The sequence below is a fragment of the Ruditapes philippinarum genome, unplaced genomic scaffold (genome assembly GCF_026571515.1).
Source record: "Ruditapes philippinarum isolate M1 unplaced genomic scaffold, ASM2657151v2 ctg1073_1_1_1_1, whole genome shotgun sequence".
Taxonomy (NCBI): Eukaryota; Metazoa; Mollusca; class Bivalvia; order Venerida; family Veneridae; genus Ruditapes; species Ruditapes philippinarum.
Genome location: NW_026862742.1, coordinates 66,534 through 91,232, shown reverse-complemented (window position 1 = coordinate 91,232; position 24,699 = coordinate 66,534). Strand labels below are relative to the sequence as shown.

General features: G+C 30.7%; 2 protein-coding genes across 2 annotated transcripts; both read left to right on the top strand.

The window, feature by feature from the left end:
• The first annotated feature begins 7,138 nt into the window (after positions 1–7,138).
• Positions 7,139–11,904, top strand: LOC132720061 (uncharacterized). The gene is made up of 4 exons (XM_060704049.1): positions 7,139–8,063; positions 9,104–9,165; positions 9,827–9,956; positions 11,824–11,904. The coding sequence occupies exons 1-4, from the start codon at positions 7,641–7,643 to the stop codon at positions 11,902–11,904; spliced, it is 696 nt and encodes a 231-aa protein (XP_060560032.1). The 5' UTR covers positions 7,139–7,640.
• A 635-nt stretch (positions 11,905–12,539) lies between these two features.
• On the top strand, positions 12,540–22,421 carry LOC132720060 (uncharacterized). The gene is made up of 13 exons (XM_060704048.1): positions 12,540–12,562; positions 12,700–12,773; positions 14,033–14,127; positions 15,558–15,697; positions 15,953–16,091; positions 17,236–17,380; positions 17,893–17,942; positions 18,478–18,544; positions 19,075–19,127; positions 19,510–19,908; positions 20,961–21,005; positions 21,363–21,452; positions 21,929–22,421. The coding sequence occupies exons 1-13, from the start codon at positions 12,540–12,542 to the stop codon at positions 22,028–22,030; spliced, it is 1,422 nt and encodes a 473-aa protein (XP_060560031.1). The 3' UTR covers positions 22,031–22,421.
• The last annotated feature ends 2,278 nt before the right edge of the window (positions 22,422–24,699 follow it).

The window sequence follows — 24,699 nt, the reverse complement described above, 5'->3', positions numbered from 1 at the left end:
TGTGCAGGCTGGTCTGGATCCATGCTGGTCGCAAACCCATTATGTTGGTCATGACGCGGCTCAAATATTCTCTGGAAGTAACATCTCAACAAAACCATTCTTGAAAATGTTTTAGTTTCTAGCTGTTTTTTTTTCTGCTATATTTATTCTATTTAATTGTATATTTATTTTGCTGTTTTTACTTGTACCTCTGTCAATGTGTCTATTTTCTCTTGTATTTCTGTTGATATTTCTTTTGAAAACCAGTATAGCTGCTTTCTCTTTACTCTTTTTTTAAGTGGCTTTGGTGTGGTTGTGCAACCTTTATACATGTGTTGATTAAGTCAGTCTATTAAAGTCTTGAATCATTTTTTAGTTTTTCATATTTTGTATTTGTTACTCTTGTTGGCCTGAAAATTCCTTTCATATTTCTTAAGGTAGTACACAAAACAACAGTGGGGTGGTTTTTTTTAAACAATATGGGGGACTTCCTATTATCTGTTGTGTAGATATTACACTTGTTAATGGTTCTGTGTGCGTATTATATCCCTCCTAACAATTTAAGTATATTCTTGAAAGTTCACACTTAAGTTCACACTTATCTTTTGAGTCACTATGACTTATCACTATCCAAGTCCAATAACTATAGCATAGATTTATCCTGAATAAAGACCCTGTGTAAATCTTGGCTTTATGTTGTGTCTTCACAACCATTGAAGATATTTATCTTCTGACGTGGGTCGGGAGATGTGATATTGTGGTTCACTGACAAAGACCCATAAATTAATTATAGTGTTGATTTTCACTGAATTATTTCCACTTGTGAATGGTTCCTGTTTTACAATATAGTTCTTAGAAAAATTGTCAATACTGTAAATTTTGTTGATAAGTCTGCAATAAATATTTAAGGTTAAATATACTGTATATTTATCTCCAGTTGTCACTTTGATTTTTGTAGGTTTTTTTCCCCACTGAAATGAGATAATTAGTGATTCTTTAACTAGATAAAGTGAAGGTTTAGTGTACCTCATAGAAACATGAATGAAATAGTAAACTTAGTAGGGTGCTTAGTGAAATGATTGGATGAAGTTTTGCGCATTGAGTTAAGGTGCATAATTATATTCTTTCAATTATAAAATGTGCATTTTTAGAATGTGATTGTCAAAATTAAAAAGAAGAAATGTAAAGCCAAAGAATAAGATAAACATGTTTCAAAAATCATGATACATGTAGTTAGATTTTAAGAAGAATAAGAAATCTTGTGTGCTGTATATATTTATTCTGTTTTATCTCAGTTCTAGATATTTTTGTCACTATAACTTAAAATATACACACACAAACACACATGCTGCATGACAGTCTGATAAAGTTCTACAACTGCTGAGATGAAATTGGTACCAGTCTAAAACTTACCATTTGATTGGCTAATATTGAAACCAGTTTTCAAATCAAACCAATGATATGGAAGGATTTAAAGACTGGTTTACAGGCAGTGACAGAGCTTAAAAAGACTTGAATTGCATGTTATATTTGTATATTGTGTTCAAAAGCTTTTAAGATTGGCAATTATTTTCATGAATGAGAAAATATTATGAGTCTCCAAAGGGCTTTATTATTAAAGATTTCTTGTTTATAAAGTCTTATAATCAATTGCCCTGCACCATTTGGAATTTGAATCCCACCAGGATTGTTTTTGAAATAATGCAGGGAGGGGCACAGGAGGTATTGCTCCACTAGTAATGCTGAAAAGTCATGTATGACCTTTACTGTGTTGGTGCGATGTAAAACCCAAACAAAAAGTAAGAAAATAATGAGCATTGATAGTTAACTTTATCTTGATTCCTAAAAGTGTCAAAGTCATACTTAAATAGAAAAAAATATTCATAGGAAACTATTTTTTTGCCATTATTCATATGATGCTATCAGTATTCTTATTGTTAATGAAGAATTTTGTAAAGAACAAAACCAGAGACCATGTAGAAATTGTGTGATAGGCAGGTAGTTTGGTATTATGGTCATACCTTTGTGTTAATTGCTGCAGGGTATTATATATTCAACCCAAAAGCACGGCATTTTATTCTCTATACAGATAAAAGACTAATGTGATAGAAATAGGTTTGATTAATTTTAAAAATTTCATTTCTTTTATTAATGTTAGATGTAACTAAGTTACATTTTCTTATTTTTTTATTTGATTAAACTTAAGTCTGATTTTCTGTGTCTGATTTACTTTAAAAAAATATAATTGAGGAAAGAAATTTTGTACTTTTATAATGATTTGTTTTGCAAGTAGGGTCAAGATTAAAAGCAAAAAAAAACCTGCAAAGTCAGTACAATATTCGTATGTCAATATTTCGTTTTAACTTTTACAAATGGAAAAGATATGATGTTTTAATGAACAAAGAAGTTCTCATTAAAGATAAGAAGTAGATGTTTACAGTTTGTGAAATTATCAGGTAACATCAAGGAAACTATAGTTTTGATTATTAAGTTCTAACAATTCAATATATGCAGAGCATGTACTTGTAGACACTTTCTCTAGTATTTATTATTTTAATATGGTCCTGTACAACAGTGAGTATAATTGGTCGTATAGTTCATTTTATGTTCACATATATATATATTTTTGTTGTTTTTTTCTCTGTTTTTAATTACTTCACATATTGTTTAAACTTTGCTTTTGTATTAAAAATTTGTAAATAAAATGTCAATGAAACTGTTCTTGCCTGTAGGCATTTATTTTAATTAACACTTTGAAAAAGGCTAGAAATTGAAATCTTCAGCATTTTAAGACTGGAAATGTAAGAAGTATCATACTTTCTTGTAATATTAGCTCACCTAACACAAAGTGTTCAGAGATGAGCTTTTGTACCATAATGTCCATTATGTGCAGTGTGTCATTATCCAAAATGTAACAAAATAACATATCCTCCCTAACCACATGCTAGATTTTTACCAAACTTCACAGGAATGATCTTTAGGCGATCTCTATTCCAGTTGTATAAATTGTTTCATCCAGTTCCATGCATAAGTATGTCACATAGTTGAAGATAAAATTTAAAACTGACGTCTGTAAAATTCTTCTCAGAAAGTACAGTGTCTGCCCGGCTTTCACTAACGGTCTCAAAGTCAAAATCTCAGCTCAAATCTGAGATTTTTCTCAAATCAGAAATTGAGATAGAGATATTTCTCAGTTTGGCTTTCACTAAAAAATATTGAGAAGAATTTCAACTTAAGATTTGAGATTTTCTCAGATATATTGAGACAAGGTTTGGCTGTCTCAGATTATGTCTCAGTGAAGCTAAATTATTATTCTCAAGGGTATTTACTTTCTGCATGGTTATTTTGATAAATAAACATAACTTAACCTTTCTGGCAATTAATTTCCTATTAATTTAATATAGTAACATATTGACTGATTATTGTGGATGACATCATGCGCTCTTATTCATGATGTCATGAAATCATCACATCACAATTATCATACTAAAAATAATTTATTATGCTCCCCGAAAAAATTTCGGGGGAGCATATAGTCGCCGCCTTGTCCGTCCGTCCGTCCGTCCGTCCGCACTCACAGGAGAGTAATTATGTGGCTAGAGGGACAATAGGTTCTCTTTGATGTCATTCATTCCGTAATGCTTTTATGTGGCTATTTTTCTTTTGCGTGGCTAAAAGAACAATAGAGAGAACAATAGAGTAGCCACATAATTACTGTCCTGTGAGAATGTCCGTCTTTCCGTCCGTCCGTCCGTCCCCTTTTCTTGTCTGGCACATAACTTTGTAACAACAAGAGGTATCAACATGAAACTTTGTAGGTAGATAGATCTCATTGAGTAGAAGTGCAGTGCACAAGAACCGTAACTCTGCCTTGCCTAATTTTTGAATTATTCCCCTTTGTTTATTTTTACACTTTGAACTTTGTCCGGGACATAACTCTAAAAGTATAAGAGGTATCAACATGAAACTTTGTAGGTAGATAGATCTCATTGAGTAGAAGTGCAGTGCACAAGAACCGTAACTCGCCTTGCCTAATTTTTGAATTATCTGCCTTTGTTTATTTTACACTTTGAACTTTGTCCGGGACATAACTCTAAAAGTATAAGAGGTATCAACATGAAACTTTGTAGGTAGATAGATCTCATTGAGTAGGTGTGCAGTGCACAAGAACCGTAACTCTGCCTTGCCTAATTTTTGAATTACCCCCCTTTGTTTATTTTACACTTTGAAATTTGTCCTAGACATAACTCTAAAAGTATAAGAGGTATCAACATAAAACTTTGTAGGTAGATAGATCTCATTGAGTAGAAGTGCAGTGCACAAGAACCGTAACTCTACCTTGCCTAATTTTTGAATTATCCCCCTTTGTTTATTTTATACTTTTAACTTTGTCCGGGACATAACTCTAAAAGTATAAGAGGTATCAACATGAAATTTTGTAGGTAGATAGATCTCATTGAGTAGAAGTGCAGTGCACAAGAACTGTAACTCTGCCTTGCCTTATTTTATTAATTATCCCCCTTTGTTTATTTTACACTTTGAACTTTGTCCGGGACATAACTCTAAAAGTATAAGAGGTATCAACATGAAACTTTGTAGGTAGATAGATCTCATTGAGTAGGTGTGCAGTGCACAAGAACTGTAACTGCCTTGCCTAATTTTTGAATTATCCCCCTTTGTTTATTTTACACTTTGAAATTTGTCCTGGACATAACTCTAAAAGTATAAGAGGTATCAACATGAAACTTTGTAGGTAGATAGATCTCATTGAGTAGAAGTGCAGTGCACAAGAACCGTAACTCTACCTTGCCTAATTTTTTAATTATCCCCCTTTGTTTATTTTTACACTTTTAACTTTGTCCGGGACATAACTCTTAATGTATAAGAGATATCAACATGAAACTTTGTAGGTAGATAGATCTCATTGAGTAAGTTTGCAGTGCACAAGAACTGTAACACTGTCTTGCCTACTTTTGGAGTTATTGTCCTTTGTTCACATTTTGACACTTTGAACTTTGTCTGGGACATTACTCTAAAATTATAAGAGATATCAACATGAAACTTTGTAGATAGATAGATCTCATTGGGTGGAAGTGCAGTGCTTAAAAATCATTACTCTGCCTTGCCTTATTTTGAAGTAATTGCCCTTTGTTTATTTTTACTTTTTGACTTTTGTCCTTGACATTACTTTAAAACTATTAGAGATATCAACATGAAACTTTGTAGGTAGCTAGATATAATTGGATAGAACTGCAACGCTTAAAGAACCTAAACAAAGCCTGGTCTAATTTTGGAGTTATTGCCCTTTGTTCATTTTTTTTATACTTTCCTGTGTCCAGAACCTTCTCGGGGAGCATCACCCGGTTCAAGCATCACCCGGTTCAACCGGTTCTTGTTGAATTTTGTTTTGCTTTCTTTTGATCTGTAAGTTCTACATTCATTCTTGATAAATTATTTTCATTAGCATTGAAATATTCACACATTTTCAATACTTCTTGGTGTTTTTATTGTTGTTTGTTTTTTTTTTGGTGTTTTTTTTAATAAAACAAGAAAATATAGATCTACTTAATGTAATAAATATACAAAACATTTCCCTGTTGCGGCATCTTACATCAAAACAGCAACTATATACTTCGTTACAAAAAGGAACACTCCATATTTTTGTCATAGAAGCCCATCAACAATAATAGCCGCTTATGTCTTGATAAAAAAAAAACAGTCTCAGTTGAGAAAATTCTCAAATGTTGAGAAAAAGTTTAGTGAAAGCCAACTTGAGATTTTTCTCAGGTGAGTAAGAATCTCAGTCCATATTGAGACACTCTCAAGTTGAGATTTATCTCTTTTTGAGAACGTTAGTGAAGTTGGGCAGCTGAGCTCACATATTTGGCATGTAACATTACCTTGTGGTCCTCTACAAATTATAGTGAGTTTATTTACATTGACAAATTTATGAAATTACATCTAAATCTTCTTATGTAAAGCTACACTGTATTATAGAACTTAGATATTTGATGTTGCATTAGGATAGTTGTCTTCAAAAGTTGTATGAATATAAAGTTTTCCTTGGGTACGTAAAAGGCCCGCTCTGTGGTCACGTTTGATGACCTTGCTCTGTGGTAACGTTTGTTACCTAAAAGAAAACAAATCTGTTCAGAAACTACAATGACTAGAACGTGATATTTTACATGCAGCCCTCTACAAATTATATCACCCTAAAAATTGCCGTTGTCTTTTGGGATACTTCGTTTACATTAACTGGCATATCTTGTGTGCCAGTACATAGGCTAATTATTTTCTTTAGAGTTTAGTATATAAATTAAATTATGATTTGATTTCTGAAAAAAGTAATCTATATATAGTTTTACGTGTTAAACGTGCCTCTTACAACAGATTTATACTTTGTTCAATTATCTTTCATTTATGTTGAAACTTTTTTTATTAAGACCCTTAGTAGATGGTTAAGTGGCCTGAAATATTGTACTATCATAAAATAAAATAAAAATCACAGTCTTTTCAATCCGTGGCAATGTGGTTGTATTGTTAAAAAGTTGTTATAAATAAGTACAAGTTAATCATGACACTTCGTTTTTCACACATTACACCACCATGGCTATGTTAAATTGTAATATAAATTGAGGGCATTATCCATTACAAGACACAAATTTCTTACCAGATTGTAGAAAATCTCTAAAAGATATAGGGCTATATATTAATATCTACAAGATATATATTACTAAAATATACACGTTCGAATTCTCAAAGGCTGATGTGTAAACGAAGTATAGAAGAAAAAAGCCGAGCACTACGTACAATTGAATAAAACAACGATTAAGTCTTCTTTTTTCACAGATAAATTGTGTGAATTTTTTCAGTGATCCACATTTAAAAATAATAACCTTGTAACCGTATATATGAAGATATTACTTTTAAAAAGGATGGTATTTTTGTTACCTATTTTAGAGACGAAAAATTCTCATTAAGACATACAGATAAATGTATATCATTCCCTACCCGATGTCCGAGACAGAAGATAAACTACTATTGCTTGTCTAATTTTGTAGTAAATTTAACAAAATGACGACATAGAATATATACCGCGTCAGTAGTTACCTGTTTATTGGTATTCAAATTCTAACATGTAATGGAGAAAGTCGGTGTTGTTCACGCACTATGTTTACAATTTTGAAAATTTGACAATATTTCAGCTGTCATTCTTCTCCAGTATAACGTTGTTCACACCAGACGTTTGTATGCATGCCGTTACATTTTTTGTTGTCAAAGCAAAACTTTTGTATAGACACATTCACCTTACAGCAATCCCGTTTTAACCATGAATTGTTTAAACTCATGTTTCATAACTTAGGAAGATTAATGGTTCCATAATAAATATCTGCTATAAGAATAAGTCAAGTTTTTGCTGGAATACACATTATTTCTGATTGTTACAGAGTTATTAAAGTGTCACCAACACTTTGGTTATTTGAAACAGAATTTATTATGCAATTCAACAGATAAAACATAAGTCGGCGTTAAATTTGAAAGTATTGATTAGAACGGAAAGAATCATTAGATTTATTTCAGTGAACATAAATTGAAATGAGTAAGTGTTTAGCTTGAGAGTTTAAGACGGGACTAGGATAGACTGACACTAAGTGTTTGAAATGGAGGAGGAGGAAGAGAGAGTTCGATATGAGGAGGAGGAAGTGACAACTATTCACCGGAAGACGATTCGTACCCATAGTACCACGCGGAAGAAGAAACGAAGTGATGCTAAAAACTGTCCCGGGAAGACGGAAATCAAACTAAGTCCGTTTATTCATGGTGCTAAGAATAAAGACTCATACACGTCTAGTACGCCGGATTTGTCCAAGCGACCTGATAGGGTGCACAAACTTGTGCAAGATACATTAAACGAGTATAAAGGCTCTGAATTACCACAGATATCTTCGAACCGAATATTTCTCGGTGCGTTTGATTCGGACGATGATGAAGATGAAAATAGCATTGAAGACATTTCTAATGAGACGAACAAAACTGAAATATCAAAACTTCATGTATGGAGTTTCAAGAAAACCGGCAGAGTGGTATGGATTTTGTTTATTTTCATGAGTTTCAATAAACCAATAAAATGGGCACTTGATTTTCCGGATCGAAATGTTAAATCCCCTTCCCAACAAAATGTTTTGAATACATTCTTTCAAGTTACATTAATCACTTTAAAGCAGCTACTTGCATTTTTATTCATTCGTGGAGACATCACTGTGACGCCCAATAAGGTTCGTACCCGCGGTCTCTGGACTGGGAAGTCAACGACTTCTCCACTAGGTCACTTAATATCAATATATTGACGCTGTCCGTCCTCGTTTTGTTGCATATAAAAGATACATTTTTTTAAATGATTTATACCAGCAGATATGTATTGTTTGTTTAAATCTACAAGTGTTGTAACATTTGAAAAGCACGTTCTTATTTAATTATAGGTTTTTGTACTCTGATAAAATTTATTAATATTTATCAAGGTCTATAAATTTGTAACAATAAAAAAATGCACAGTCATACAATTGAAAAATTGGTTTCAACGCTGTGGTCGCAAACTTTCATTTCATTTGACATAAAAATCGTTTTTTAAGTGATAAAAACACGTGTACAACAATGCATTTTTATAATATGTAATAATTTTTCAATGTCAAAATTAGATAATCAAACATACAATGTATATTTCAAACTTTGTCCGATATTCACAGAGAATATTTTGATGTGCGTTGTACTTTATTTCATAAAGTTGCGTATCTAAAGTATGAGAATATGTTTACCCTTTATCAAAAGGACAATAATCTTGTATTGTCTAATTCTATATGATTTTTCTGTTTTAAAGTTTAAATGATAGATGCAGTAACTCAAGTGTTTGAGATAAATGAATTGTTGAATTGTTAAATTGTGTACGAACACAGGTCGCTTTATCTTTTTATACTTGCCTTTGTCGTTGGGACACATTCGAAATTATTTAACCTGTAAACGAATAAAATGGAAAGAAAAACTATAAGGTTGTGACGGAAACTATGTGTGATGTAGGAAACGTGTTTATTTATTTAATTTATTAATCTGATTATATTTGTTCATGAAGGGTCTTGATAGGTTTAGAAGGATCGTGGACTTTGTGATACTTGCTCAAAACGTCTTCACATGGTAAGTTGGATATTTTATTTACTTGTACATTACTTGTACATTACTTGTACATTACTACTTGTTACTTTCATTTTAACTCATAATGAATGACGCTTTGACATTCACATCTTTGAACCATGTATATTAAAGTCTTAAGAATCTCCTTTAGATATTATAGTTGCTAATTTAATAAGAACTAGAAAAGGTCTCAGACTGATAGTGAACATAGTGAACCTGGTCAACATGAGTCAACCCACTCGTTAAGTAAATTATTCCCAGATATTTGCATAATTTATTACTAAAATTGCTCTGAAGGGCTTAATCTAAAGTTGTTAGTACATGTTACCCAACCAATATGCTTTTTGTTATAAACTTATCATTTGCATTATATTTTACATGTATGTTTTGCGGTAAAATATGTTTAAACTAAACTTAAATTACTTAAATAATACTTGATAAGAATGACTACATTAGATGTTTAAATGATGATGATTCTGTTATTAATTTTTAGAAGAAAAAAAAAAACCCAATTTCTTCTGGCGGCACTGTGCATACATAAAGTTGCAATTCGACGTACACTACCATTTTATACTCATTGGATGGTGGAATAAAGACAACATAAAGATGTATTTGTTTCATATCTACTCTGGGATAATATGTTGATTTTTTTTGTTTATTATAGTCGGCGTACAGTGAATCTCAATCGGAGGGACAGTATTTTGTTCTTCATGGACCGACAGGGTACGGCTGACATGGAAGGTTGTGAGTCCGAGCCTAAGTTCGACCTAAGTTCCTTTAAGAGTTTAGGACAGGTGAGTCTTTATTATATTGAAGTGTAATCATATAAAAAACATGCAAAATATCTATTATCTTGGTTACACATTCATTACATGTATATCATGCCCGTGTATATATGAGGAGGTAATAGTATGAATGTCATTAATTGAAATAGTTGGTTTCATAAAAGGTTCCATAATTTGAAGTATTCCTCTACTAATTTAAAAGCTCAGGACCTTCTAGCCCAGCTATATTTTATCCTTTAAATAGTTATCTACTTATTTACACTGTATTATCAAGACAAATTAAAAGAAAAAAGCCATAGAAAATTGATATGAAATAATTGTTATAGATAGCGATTTGAACTATGTTGCAAATACAATTGCAAATTATAATGGTTGACCAATAGTTCAATGATGAATAGTTTAAATATTAATTATTATTGAATATTAGTTCTACAACTTGGTTTTTTTTCATTTAAGGACAATATTGTTAATGCCTATGAGAAAAACATGTTCGTGTTTACAGAATTAAGCAGGTTTTTATCTTTTAACATACCTCGATATAAACAATAGCTATCATTGTATGCGGTTGGTACTTGAAAAGTTAAAAACTGATTAGAAACGGTAAAGTTTATAGACAAAACATCGTTAATTCTTCTTTTGTTCAAACCGATGTGGTACTGCAAGTTGCCCGGCAGTTTTAAATTGCCGCCAGATGGCGCATTTTTCTGTAATGATTATGATTCACGCGCTGTTGATAAAAGATGCCCGTGGAACTCATAAAAAGTTAATTTATAATATTTTTTTTCTAGAAAAGACCATTCTTTAAAAGAAATCTATAGATCTTCTCTCGAACATAGTTCGTTGTGATGTAAACACTCTAGGTTTAAATGATCTCACAAATGTATGTGAATTAAAACAAAATACAAACAATGATCGGCAACTTAAAAGGATTTACAATGCACTTGCACCGAGTCATACCTACATACTTATCACTTAAAACGCATTTAGATCACTTTATTAAGTAGATGGTCGTATTTTATTCACTTTGTTTATTTACGAAAATAAGGAAACTCATGTTTGAGTATTTTATTTACGTATGAAACTCGAGCCATTTAAAGATATAAAAGAATATGGGTTTTTTAAATCCTTTCTTCACTGCCCTGGGGTTTTGACACATTGTTTCTCGTATTTTTTTCAAATGTTCGGGGTTTAGAAATTTAAATGAAAATATTCCCGATTAAAAAAAAAAAAAAATTGAGTAAGCTGTCGAACATTCAAAATTATAGTTTTTTTTAATTTTCCCGGGGGTTTTCGTTGGTTTGGAATGGCATTTTAATAATTATGAAATGTAAAATTAAATTTCAATATACTTGCAAAGAAGTGATAGTTTGGCCAAGTGATGGGCCAAGGTACTAGAATAGTTCCGCTAAGGGCTGGCTTTATTAAAAATCCCTTATTTGTCAAAATCGGTATGCTTCCTTCTTCAGCATTGCTTCGAATGAAAAAACGGGTGCATTCTTTTCGTTGCGAAGTAATAAAGTGTAAAAAAAAAATAATTTTGTATAATTTGATTATTATCTTATAAAGAAGATACAGAGACAAATTTTGTTTAAAATCCCAACGAAATTCAAGCTGTTAACATATACAATGATAGCGAAAGAAGACCGAAGAAACAAACTATTTTACACTGGTACTCAATTTTTATTTGTCAACTGACATATATCAAGCGAATTTGTTTATTTTGTAAAGCTACCTTTATTAGAAGTTATTTTATTTGTACATTCAAGAGGTCCGTGGAGACACTCTGTTCAACAAAATACAACAGTTGACGTTTCTATATTCATGTTCACATAAATGGTTTAGAAATAGGAAAATGTCGTTTTTGGACTACTTTCAGAAAACTAAGATGGAAATGGTGAAAAATTTGTCTAAAAAGCCCCGCCTTAAAAAGGACAATGGACAAATTAATAAAGGGTAAGTTTTTCCCATTTATTATAATTTTAAAAAACAAAAAATATTTTTAAAAATTTTGGTTTATTTTAAAATATTTTTTATGAAAATTTCTTGTTTTTCCCAAATGTTGACACTTTTTGCGTCAACTTTCCCCCTATAAAAATTTTTTGGGGCATCAAAAAAAACTTTCTTTGAAAAAAAAATTAAAGGCTTTTTTTAAGAGATTTAAAAAATAAAAGGAAAAACTGTTTAAAACATTTTTTCGACTAGTAGGCCCAGCTTTTTTTGTACATGAAAATTAAAAATTTTAAGTGTTTGTTTTTTGTTCATTTTCCCATATCCTTTATTCAATTTTCGTAAAAAATGTATAGTTTAAAAAATTTTCCCTGGTTTTTTTTAGTATTTTATCTTTAAATATAAATATAAAATGCACAGCCCAGTTCCAAAAGGAAAAGGGAAATATCATGGATTGATCTCCACTAGAGACTTGATATTTTTTTGGGTCGTCTTTTTTAAAAGGCCTAAAAAAAAGCTGAAAATAAAACAAAAAAAATAAAGAATAAAATTTAAAAAAAGGTGTTTTTTTTTTTATGATGATGCATAAAAGGTGCGTTTAAGTTTTTTTCCCAAACAACCACATGCCATAAAAAATGGTTTCAAATGAAGCGAGGCTGGTATGCCAAGTAAGTAAATAAAACTAAATTTTTGTAATAGATAAAAATTGTAAAAAAGAAATTGTAGATATTCAGTAGTTTGTATTCAATTTTTTGTATGTTTGAAGAATTTATATGCAAACATCTTTTTATATATTTATTTTCAGATTTGAAGCCTCCAAAGTTATTGTGAAAGAAGGAAATAAAGCGGACTTCTACTATTTGATTTTGTCCGGTATAGGTACGTAATAAATGTTTTTTTTTTAGTTTACCTGACGGTCGCATGGCAACATTTTCTTATTATGCATTGTATTATCAGATAACATGATATTGCTTATACTTTTTTGACTTAAACATTCTAACCATTCTAAAAAATATACCTGACCATGTATTGAATTTACGTGTTGTTATCAGTTAGTTGTTATGAAATAACATACATGTATGTGTTTATTTTGATATGATAAACACGTGTATTGATTTATTATACTAACAGCTGATTTATTGAATTGATTTTGTTTCGATAAAAAAAATTAAAAGGGCAAAAAAGTTAAATAAAGTTTTTAAATTTATTTTTTGCTTTTATCGGGGCCCGGTAAAATTTTTTTTTTGGGTATTGCTTCCAAATTCATTAAAAAATTATTTTACTTTAAAACTTAATAATTTTAAAACCCCTTTTATTTTGAGTTTTTTAATATTAAAAATCTTAAAATAAAACAAAAAAAAATTTGGGGGATAAAAAACAAAGTGCATTCAAATTTTCCCAGAAACCTGTATTAAGAATGGGATATCCCGGGTCCATGCGGAAGAAAGTGAAAATAGAACACAGATTTCACTTTCGGTAATTTGAGACATTTTCACATACTGGTATATCGTATAATTTCATTTCAAATGACCAAAAAGTATTTCTAAATGCGTGTATTTCAGAACCAACAGACACATTATGGTTTAAATCATCCCTATTTCTTGCGTTCTTCTTGTTAGATTACAAAAAATCAGAGCAGACGAGAAATAATTTGTATAATTTCACTGATTATTATCTCTTTATTATCTAATCCAAACAAACAAAACGCAAGAATTTGTTATCATTTTGGAGAAAATTTGCACGACAATGCCAAAAGTCGATCTTGTTAAGTAATTATACTTTTTCTTAGTTACAAAATATGAATATGAAAGGCGGTCTTCAAGGCTCAAATCACACAAAAATGCATCGTTATATTCTAGCACTATAATTATTTCTGTCTACCCTGACAATTTTGTTTTCTTTAAATATTTAATTATATTAAATATGGTTAGGTTGTCTACCTACCTTACATAAGAGTTAAATGGTTAGAGCTCTTTTAGGGTCAGGTCAAGAAGACGTTTCCTTTCAGATACAAATACATGTACTAGTTAAAACCAGAAAATGCACCTGAAATGATTAATAAAAGTTGTAAAATGTTGCTTAAAAATCGAGCTGTGGCTTTACAGGGAAAATAAGTTAAAGTTTTGTTATTTTTCCAGCTGTTTATCGGGACATATCTGTGAATGTAGACGATCACCACAATACACATAATGAACTTGTCGCTTCATATCTAAAACCTGGAGACACTCTTGGGGTAGGTTATATCCTGCAATATTTCACAATTACGTCCTTTAACATGTTTATAGTAATATAATCAATCTATATCTAATATCATATTTAGTACTCGACCTACTTTCATATCCAGTCTTACCAATAAGTGACAGTTATATTTGAAAAAAAAGTTTTGACTTCCTTTGATTCCAGCACTTTAGTGTTGAAGATTAAATACCGCTTAAGCCGGTGCTGGGGGGCGTGAGAGATGTTGAACTTTAATATTATATTTCATGAACTGACTCATTCAAACAGGGTCTGCAATGTTCATATAATATTGCTGTTTCCATGCCTTCCGAATGATCACTCCTTTTCCAGATTTTTTTCTCCTAGTGCTTCCAGGTTCAAACGTACTAGCTTCTTCAAGGAGCGTACATTTACACTAGTGCTAGTGTACAACGTACCTATCACGAAAATAAACGGAAGGCAACAAAGAAAGAAAATACATTACCTTTAAAACACTTTCAGATAACAATAAGTGTGTAAACACAAGTAAAATACCACAAACTGTCCAAATTGACGTATTATTTTACCTTTTCAACATAGACAATTTTACTGAAATATAATGGAAATTTGGGAGAGGCACTCGGAGGCTGCCGCTCCTTTTATGTTTTATTTATTTTACAAAAACAACGCAATAAACTCTGTAGTCTAAACATGTGGGCTCATAATGGTAATTTCATAACGTTAAAACACATATAACTACAAGTCTGCTACATATAATTATCTTTTGGGAATATCTGATTATGGAGATTAAATAAGTTTGAAGATTATAATTAAAACCCTTAATATTAAGATGCGTGTGGAATTGGAGTATTTTACACGTATTTACTTAATGTTTGACATAATAGTTTAAATAAAACAAAGTTAAATAAATAACCTTGCACACATATGGTTGTGACTTTTCTAATTTCAATCAGTTTTGAGATAAAGCCAGTATATTAGTAATTATCTGGAAAAGGTGATCTCTCGGAAGCATAAAAAACAGCAAAATTACATGAAAATTTCAGACTCGGTTTGATTGAGTCTGTACATGAGGGATAATGAAAAAGTGCAACATTCCTCAGGCCCTATAGCACCTGCTTGAGCGGTACTTAATTCTCAAGATTTCAAAGTGCTGGATTCAATGATCCCGAAGGACCAGAAAAAAATATAACAACACTGAAGTGAAGTACGTGGCAGCTTTTTACGGCTGCCACACAGCCTTGACAACCGCTGTTGTGATGTATAAAAATCTGGAAAAAAGTAATCCACTGTTCACTACTTGCATGTATATTACTTTCAACTTCATATATAATCACTATATCACATATACCTATTCTTCGCGTTTATGAAGTTGTACTTGTGATTCTTCATTCAGAATACAAAGATGCAACATTATGTACATTTGATATAGCCAATTTATATTTACAGGAAAAGGAGATACTAACGAACACGGAGCGGCCAGCCACTGTCGTCTGCAAAGAGCCAGTCGAGGTTCTCGGTGTTGATAAAGAGGCTTTAATAGAAATATTTAAAGCGGCAGGGGGTATCGGCTCTATAGAATTTCTGAAGTAAGTAAAGCAAAATATGTCAGAAATTGAATTAAGAAGTTTATAACGCTGTTTCCATGATAGTTAAGTCCTACATAAATTTTTATTACTTTTTATATCCTGATGTTTTTAAAATTTAAAATATTGACATTGAGGTTCATTAAAGGCATCTTTTATTCGTATCTGAAATTCAAGATATTTCACTAAACAATTGTTTATTGTTATGAGATGCGAAAGAAATAAGTTGCGATAATTTAAATTATTTTTTTTCACCAGGTGTATACCAGAGTTATCAGATTTTCCCCTGGAATTATTACAGACATATCATTTCTCTATGGCCGTCCATTATTACAGGAGAGGAGCTGTCATTGCTAAGAGTAGCAACGAATCAGAATGGATCTATATTGTTAGATCGGTAATCTATCTTATAACACTATTATCATTGTATACAGTAATCTAGCTTATAACATAATACTCATTGAACAATATTCTTATAGCACTAAATTATCATTGTACAGTAATATATCATATAACACCATTACCATTGTACAACAATCTATCATATAGCACTATCATAATTGTGCAAGTATCCATCTTGTAACACAATTATCAGTGTACAGTAATCTAGCTTATAACACTATTATCATTGTACAGTAATAATTCATATAACACCCTTGCCATTGTACAACAATCTATCATATAGCACTATCATAATTGTGCAGTTATCTATCTTGTAACAATATTATCATTAAACAATAATCCATCTTATACCACAATATTGTCATTGTACAGTAATCTATCATATAACATGAAATTGCCATTGTACAATGTATCTTAATTTTATAGCACTATCATAAATATTGTACAGTTATGTATCTTGTAACACAATTATCAGTGTGTATACAGTAATCTAGCTTATAACATATCTTATAGCACCATCATAATTGTGAAATAATCTATCTTACAACAATATTTGCAGAAAGCTAATAATTTCGTTTTCATTCAATTAAATTTGGCCTGAGAATGTATCTACATAGACATTAAAGATATAACTAAAGCAGAATCAGTTTCAAATAGTAAATGAACGGTCGTCAAACTTCGGATAAGTACTAATGGTTAACCGCCAGGTATTACTTATGACATCTAGTATTTGTCATCCGGTGAAGACGTCTAAAATACAGTATTTGTGAGAAATATTTAGGTTACAGAAACGCGTCAAATTTTCCTCCAAACATATTTTACGTGGCCAATTTTGTTCTTTGTAACAAAACATATTGTTAAGAACTTTACATTAATGCCAATTAAGTATGTTTGTTAAAAACTTTATTCGCTATAACAATATTTAAAGCATTCTTTATTCAAAACCATCGGCATTCAAATTAACTAGATGAACATTACCTATTAAAACATTTTTTAGTTTTATAGTTGTCGTATTGATGAGATTTACAAGTAAATATTACGTTTTTATATTAACGTTTCACAGTCCTTCCCAAATTTTAACAATGTAATTTAATCCTGTATTATATATGATTTAATTGATAACTATTTGTGCTTTCCAGGGTTCGTGCCAAGTTTATAAAGCCATAAAAGAAGGCCATAAAAAGGAAAGACATGTTCATCCAGTAAGCCGTCCAGCGTCCAGCACCAAAAAGCTTTATCGAGAAGGTTCCGGGCTTTTTCCAAACATTCATAGAAACAAAAATGGTAAGCCAATATTCAATCTGCAGAAAGAATCCTTTGATTGCTTATATAATAATATTATTACTGAAAAGCAATGTTTCAATTAATGTGACTGATATCTTTATTTTTCACCCTTAATCTGCCGAATTACATATTATGACTTGTCAAACATCAATTTTGGAACAGACCATGATCAATTTCGTGGACATAAAGATGAAAAATTGTCAGTCAGCAGTGAAGGCTGGTCCGGCTCTTTACTGGTGACAAAGACTAATCGCTTCCAGTGTAAATGTTTAAATTTCTTATAACAGTATTAAGTTCGGCACAAACACGCAAATCTTGTTCTTAACAACAACAACAACAACAACAACAACAACAACAACAACAAAATAAAACCTTAAAAGAATGACTTCGAATATTTTAGCCTGAATTAGGATTTAAAAAAAAAAATACAAATCCCTCCCTTGCAGTAATGAGCTCAGCCATTATAATCTTACCTCATTTAAACTAACTTACTTTATCTTATCACATTGCAGATATTTTAAAAAGTGCTTCAACAATGGAAATCAATGAGGTATCAGACAAGGTGAGTCAACAATTGTGACATGCTATCATATACTTAAATTGTTGTGAGAAATCTGTCGAGTACCATTCACTTTATTGGTAACAGATAATACATGTATCTATATATCAGTGTGAACAAGTGGGTACAAAAGTGGTTATGTAACGCACATAATGAGGACAAAAAGCGTTACATAATTCTGTTATTTTATAAAATTATCAGTCTGCACAGAATGGTGTTTAAAATATGTTACAGTATCTGTTAAAATATCTGGCAGGATTGAATGATCTTGTTTTTGTAAACAAAAACTGCTTGTTTATTAACACTGTTAGCAAAAGAAGGTGTTTTAAAAATTCGCCATCCATCTAATGTTCTGACATGTAAAACATTATTTCATTAAATCTAAATAGCATTTAAGAATTATTAGTTTTATTACATATTTCAAAACTGTACCTTGTATTCATTATTGCTAAACGATTGTTTAAATACAGACAATTTGAATATAGCCACTTTTTCACGTAAAGATATGTATTCTATATAAACATTGTATTTTTTACAGAAACATAGAAAGAAGAAAGCACCAACTCTTGAGCGGTCGCTTACCATGCTACCTAGTTTAAGTCCAGGTTAGGCTATACAGAAATTTGACGTTAAATTTTAGCTATGTTTCATGTAGTTTTATGTAGTTTTCATAATGTATACGTTAAAGTAGTTTCATTTAGATGCATTTGAAGATCTGTTGAGTACCTTTACTTAAGATTTTACCTATTTCCTAGGCTGTCGCAGCATTAATATCAATATTAGGATTTCTACAGAGAATTTTTTTATTGCAAAGTCTTTGGACATTCTTATTTTATGTTTTATGTACAATGGGGTGATATAAAAAAAGATTATTATTTACGTTATGAAAATATGACAATATGGATGTCTAATGCAACGAAAATCAACGTGTAGTTACAAGCAACATTTACTTTTATCAAAAAGGTAAACGTTATTGAAATGCCAAAACGAAATTCAAAATAAAAATACATCAGTTTCAAATATTTTCGTTCTCTGTAATCTCGTAAAACAGACTTAGGTCACTACTGGGCCCATAATAAATAGTTCTGGTGAAGATAGCCGATATAAGTAAATAATTTTTTTTTTCTATTATTAGGGAAGATTTCTTTAGTGCAAAGCTCATTGTCAACAGATACACAACAACCGTCTGTAAGTATTATAAAATACCTTCTTCTCAATTCAATCAGTGAAATTGAAAACCTTTTCAGTGACATCAAAAATAATTGATGATTAATCTCCCCCTATATATATATATATATATATATATATTAGCTGTACGCTCTAAACATTTAAGAACTTAAATATTCGCTTCTTAACAATATTCAAGGTTTTCATCATCAAGAGACTGAACTGTTGATAATGTTTGCGACCATGTCTTCTTGTCCATGCAATGACAATGTGTGACCTTGTGTATATTATAACTAAATGAACAGTTTGCTGTAAGTAATACAGACTTTCTTTGACATGTATATGTACAGGATGATTGACTTGGTTAAGTTTACAATAATATATACACACCGATCTATTTCAGTCACCATTATTGCACGAGGGGAGTAAAGAGAACACTTCACCGAGTACGAGAAAGAAATTTTCACACGTCTCACCTAAGGCGGCCAGAAAAAAGACTTCCTCCGAGGTACTAAGACTTTCCCGCGCCAGTTCAACTTTGTGTGAAACTCCTGATGCCGTGAGAAACTATAGACAAACTCATCTAACGAGTCCTTCTTTAGAAACATATCAAAATAAGAATCATAAAAAGAATAGCACTTCATCTTCCGACAGTGTATTTGATTCACGAAGAAGTTCGAACAATTCCGAAAACGACATGCACAAACAGTATTCAAGTTGGCCAGAGGATGTTTCACAAGTCGATACGACAGGTTCCATGTTTTATGTTAGGCTCGGAAATGTGTCGGAGAAAGGAGTGTTTGTAAGTATACACCGCCATTTTATTTTGTTCTATTTCTTTGTAACAATGTATTTAAAAGGAGTGCTAGTAAGTACATATTTATACAGTCTACTTTGTCCACGCATTATACTTTAAACTTTAATATCAGGTTAGAAAAGAGTAAATATAAAGTCGGGTCTAAAATTTCTAGATAAATATCTAATGTTCAATTTTTTATCATCAAGGAACGGTTTAAACATTATTTCAGCATGTTATATTTCAATAAGTAATCGCGTATCTTATTTCAAACAAAAAGGATTGGTTTGCGTAGTTCACGTGCATTTCAATTTGTCTAGATTCATTAAAGGATTTCTTTTTATTTTGAAATGCATGGTAAAAAAAGGTTATGATAACAATTTTATTGGTGCCTTAGTTTAGTTTATACGAATTTATTTTAGTTCGATTGTGTTGTAAGCTATAAGCTTATTGAAGCATTCTGAATCCTTTCCTGGAACCAACCAGTACTAAGCAATAAGTGTACTGTTTCTTGCTCAAGGAAACAACGGCTTGCCCTTGACGGGGTTTGAATCCTTAGATTACTTGTCCGACGCGTTGGCCACTCGGCCATGCCGCCACTCAATGCTTGATGCTTTAGAATAACTAATTAGCAAGTCTTTCAATGGAGTGCTGACGATAAACCATTTATAAGAAGTTAATATATAGTCAAATAATCAATTGAAAACTATGCAGAATTCAAACTTCATGATATAATAAAAATTAAGAGTATATCATATTTTGATTCCCTTTTTTTCTCGAAAATTATGTTTTCACGCTATTGCTCAAACATAGATAAGCATGAAGGTTCTTTTTAAAATAATTAAATATTATAAAAAAAGAACAAAAAGTACTATAGATTTATGCAGTCATTCATCACCATTTATTTCGAACAAATATATTGATAGATAAATAATCAAATAATTCACATGCAAAGTAAATAAATTAAATTGAGACTAAAACATGATAAAACACAATAAATCATTTTCAAAATTTATATGTTTTGCTGACTAGTTAATCAATATTTTGTTTTGTTTTAGGGATTACATCCGCTAGTTTATAATGATATGCCAAATCTTAGCCTTGTAAGTATAACTATTTGCACTCTAATTTTTCACATTCTTTACGATCATGTGTTTCTGTAAGCCTTCAAACAATCATCACATTAAGCAGGCTGGTTTATTTCATTAGTTTTTTAAAAACAAAATGTTGCTTGATTTCAACAACAATTATATTATCAACAAATCACGGTATAAAAAAGTAATATCCTGGAGGTATATCCGTATATTTTTTATAATATTGATAATGATTGGTTTCCTGGTAAACGTATGTAAAGATGTTAATCTGATTATTATTCATTGATTTATTATCATAAAAGACCAAATGTTTTCCAGAAATAGTAGATAAAACAAGAAGTTGATAATACATTAATCATATTTCAGGTGAGCAATGGTGCAGAATGCGTCCTTATATCTAAACAGTTTCTAAAAGATCAGATGACAACGATAATAGCTCATAGACTTCGAAATAAAGTAAGTTTTAGACTATACCGTTCAATAAAATTTGCATGAAATCAGCGGCTTGTTTTATGATTTAGTTCGTACTAATAAATAAATTTAGACCTCGCGTGGCCATCAACATTATGTCTCCGTTACAACCGCAACATTAACTTTGCTTGCAGTGGTCTTAAAGCATCATGCCTCCAGATTCATGAAAAAACATTGCGAACAACATTTGAAATCTAGAAAAAAAATATTTAAGATAGGCAAGAATACGTTAAAATAGCGCTTAATGCGCTAGTCATGCAGTAAAAATATGGTTATAAAAATACTGCTAAATCTGTCATTAATTTCATATAACATGAAACTTGTGTCTTGAATTGTGAATATTGTTACTTTTATTAAAAGTTAAGTTCATTTTTCTAAAGGTTTATTTTCTTGATCTGGGGGCATGCATATGTAATTAATTCCAATATGCAAAGAATTTAAAGAAATTGTTCCTCTTTCAGCTACCCCCATATCCAAGTTCTGGACAATTAAGGAGTGCCCTAGATGACCAAATCAACTGGGAAAGTTACAGAGAGAAAGTTGTCAGTGCTGTACTGAAGTAGATGTCCTTATGTGTTGATTTCATGAAATGAATTATGTGCATAAAAGAAAAGGCGATATTTTTAGCTGACAAGTTGTTTAACATTCCAATATTTGCAAGACAATATTTCAATAATTTGTAAGATTCAATGTATTAAAAGAGGTGTCAAAATAAAGGTTAATTTATATAATTCAATGAACGAAAGTCTGTACACAATATATGTGTCGAAAAAGTATTTTTGTTATGTAATATTTACTTTTGCATTCGAATTTTGATTCATATGGCCTAATATTCAATATTTGTCGAGAGAAAATAAACCGAAAAGATGTATCAAAAAACGTCACGTATTTTGATTGACATAATTGTTTTAACGCAAAGTGAAATTTTTTTATGACATAAATATAAAAAAAAGTTTTAATCCTTTATACTGTTTATAAAAACATGTCAAACAATGACGAAACTTAATCTTTTATTTTGCTGAACATTTATTATCATAATCATATAACAATTCACATACAAATATACTTCAACATTCTCTTCATTTTCTATGATATCTTTTTATTGTTTATAAATATGTCACTTAAAGTTTCATATTTAAACAAAATAAAACTGACAGTTAGAATAGCAATCTATGGAATTTGCAGTCTGTTTTTTTCATAATTGAATTCAAGTGGTAATACATAACTATATCTTAGGTATCTTGTGTTTTGAGTTTTTTTTATCAAAACTTTAAATTGATATCATACTTTTTTAACGAATGACATTAATTAAAATTTTACTATGTGCATATCATTGAAAAGACATTTCATTTTAAATTGTAATGAAGAGGCTATTGTTTTTTGTAAATAGAGGAACTTGTGTGATATTTAAAACATATCTGTCGTTAGTGTGATTTTTTACTTTTAAAACTTGTTTATAAAACATCAAAAAGAAAGTCTTTTCACTTCATTTGTCCATTTTGAATATTTAAAATGCACACTTTTCGAAGTCATTCATAGATTGATTTATCCATCGGTTTGCATTTTGTTTATTGACAACAAGTCACACACTATTTACCCATTTACCTTCCGACTTTCTTAGATAAACTTTCCCATTTTCTAATTTTTGTACTGTCCATTATGAATCTTGCTGAAAATTTCAAGATAAAAATTACAATAAGTCAGCCAACAGTATATAGTTAGGTAAACGTGCACAGAAAAAGTGCAGGCTCTATAGTGATGGCAATGGCTCACTACTGATCAGCAGGGGTAGGGGTTAAACACTGAAAGCTCTATATATCTTCTATAACAGATAAAGACATAATAATTATACTTTTACTATGATAGCAGACATCATAAAAGTATTGTTAAAATAAAAATGTTTGATGTCAATATCTCAATTGTGTTAAGGGATTGGCAAAAGTGATAATTTTTATTTTTATTTAAGTTTTATTTTAACAAAAGCTTCGTCAAACAATACTGAGATATTTGTTTACTAAAATACGAAACGTTCATCCAGAAGTTAACTGTATACTTGTGTTTAACCTAATGAAATGCTATTTGAAAATTAAACAAAATTATATCGCATTAATATCATCCGAACTTTTATAAATTTTTATATTGTTGTTTGAAAACAGTTGTATTTATGAAATACAATGTTCTGAAAACGTGATTGATTCTGTTCTTATCTACATGTATTGTTCTGAATGCAATGAAACAGTTTAACTATTGCTGTGTTATTTCAAATTATTTATTTATTGTTTATAAACTTTTGTTTGATTATTATTTTTTTAATCTAATTCCAATAAATGAGTCAAACTGTCATTTATTGTATTATCTATTTTGATTCGTTTTTTGTTCACTTAAATGACGTTGATAACATGAGTGCAGAATGAAAACAAGGATGTTGATATCTCACACGGAAGAGATAACTTTAATGAACCATATGGACAACAGAACTAGACAGGGGGATGGCAATACGCAGTTTTCAAGGCTTCCCGGCAAACAACTGACTGCGTCACAATCAAAACCTAACACAAAAGTCTGTAATCATACACCTGAAATAAACACATTTCATATTTAACATGTACATAGGTATCTCACAGCAAACAATTAAAAATACATGTCCATCTCCTAGTTTTCTGGCACATAACCCTGTGTTTTTTATTGTTTTGGTTGCGAAAATCAACGACAACAAGTGTGGATTACCCCTATTCGCAAAATAACAAAAAATGTATAAAACAAAATTTTATCACAAGCTATATTGTTTCTTCATTCTTAAACAATGTACAATCTGAAAATAAAATCCATGCAATTAGTTTTTCCACTATTTTATGTCTTCTGTATACCTTTTAAACTTGAAGAGCTGATTTCCGAGACAGGTACTACCCAAAATGTATGGGTCGAACACCACTAAAATCAATTTAACTTGATAACTGAAACACAATACTAGCCACTGAAACTTGCAATATAGCAACTTTAAATATTTAGAAGCTCAAATAATCACTTCAGTTACAAAATGGTCTCTAATTATATGTGAATTTGACCCTGGCCAATTCGAAACTAAAAAAAAAAACTACCGTAACTGTGTACTGCCTCCCAAAGACCAGTTTCAGTTTAAACACCGGGACGAATGTGTTAACACTGTACTCTGTCCCATTTGAGGCTGTTACTCTGTAAATCATGTATATAAATAACCCAGCTTTGTTTCAGT

What these genes read in the sequence shown, in the direction of transcription:
- LOC132720061 (XM_060704049.1), top strand. Translation starts at nt 7,641, where the DNA reads ATGGAGGAGGAGGAAGAGAGAGTTCGATATGAGGAGGAGGAAGTGACA. An exon ending in TCAAGAAAACCGGCAGAGTG is followed by an intron (nt 8,064 to 9,103) that starts GTATGGATTTTG and finishes TTGTTCATGAAG; the next exon opens with GGTCTTGATAGGTTTAGAAG. An exon ending in GCTCAAAACGTCTTCACATG is followed by an intron (nt 9,166 to 9,826) that starts GTAAGTTGGATA and finishes TGTTTATTATAG; the next exon opens with TCGGCGTACAGTGAATCTCA.
- LOC132720060 (XM_060704048.1), top strand. Translation starts at nt 12,540, where the DNA reads ATGAAGCGAGGCTGGTATGCCAA. An exon ending in TGTCGGAGAAAGGAGTGTTT is followed by an intron (nt 19,909 to 20,960) that starts GTAAGTATACAC and finishes GTTTTGTTTTAG; the next exon opens with GGATTACATCCGCTAGTTTA. An exon ending in ATATGCCAAATCTTAGCCTT is followed by an intron (nt 21,006 to 21,362) that starts GTAAGTATAACT and finishes ATCATATTTCAG; the next exon opens with GTGAGCAATGGTGCAGAATG.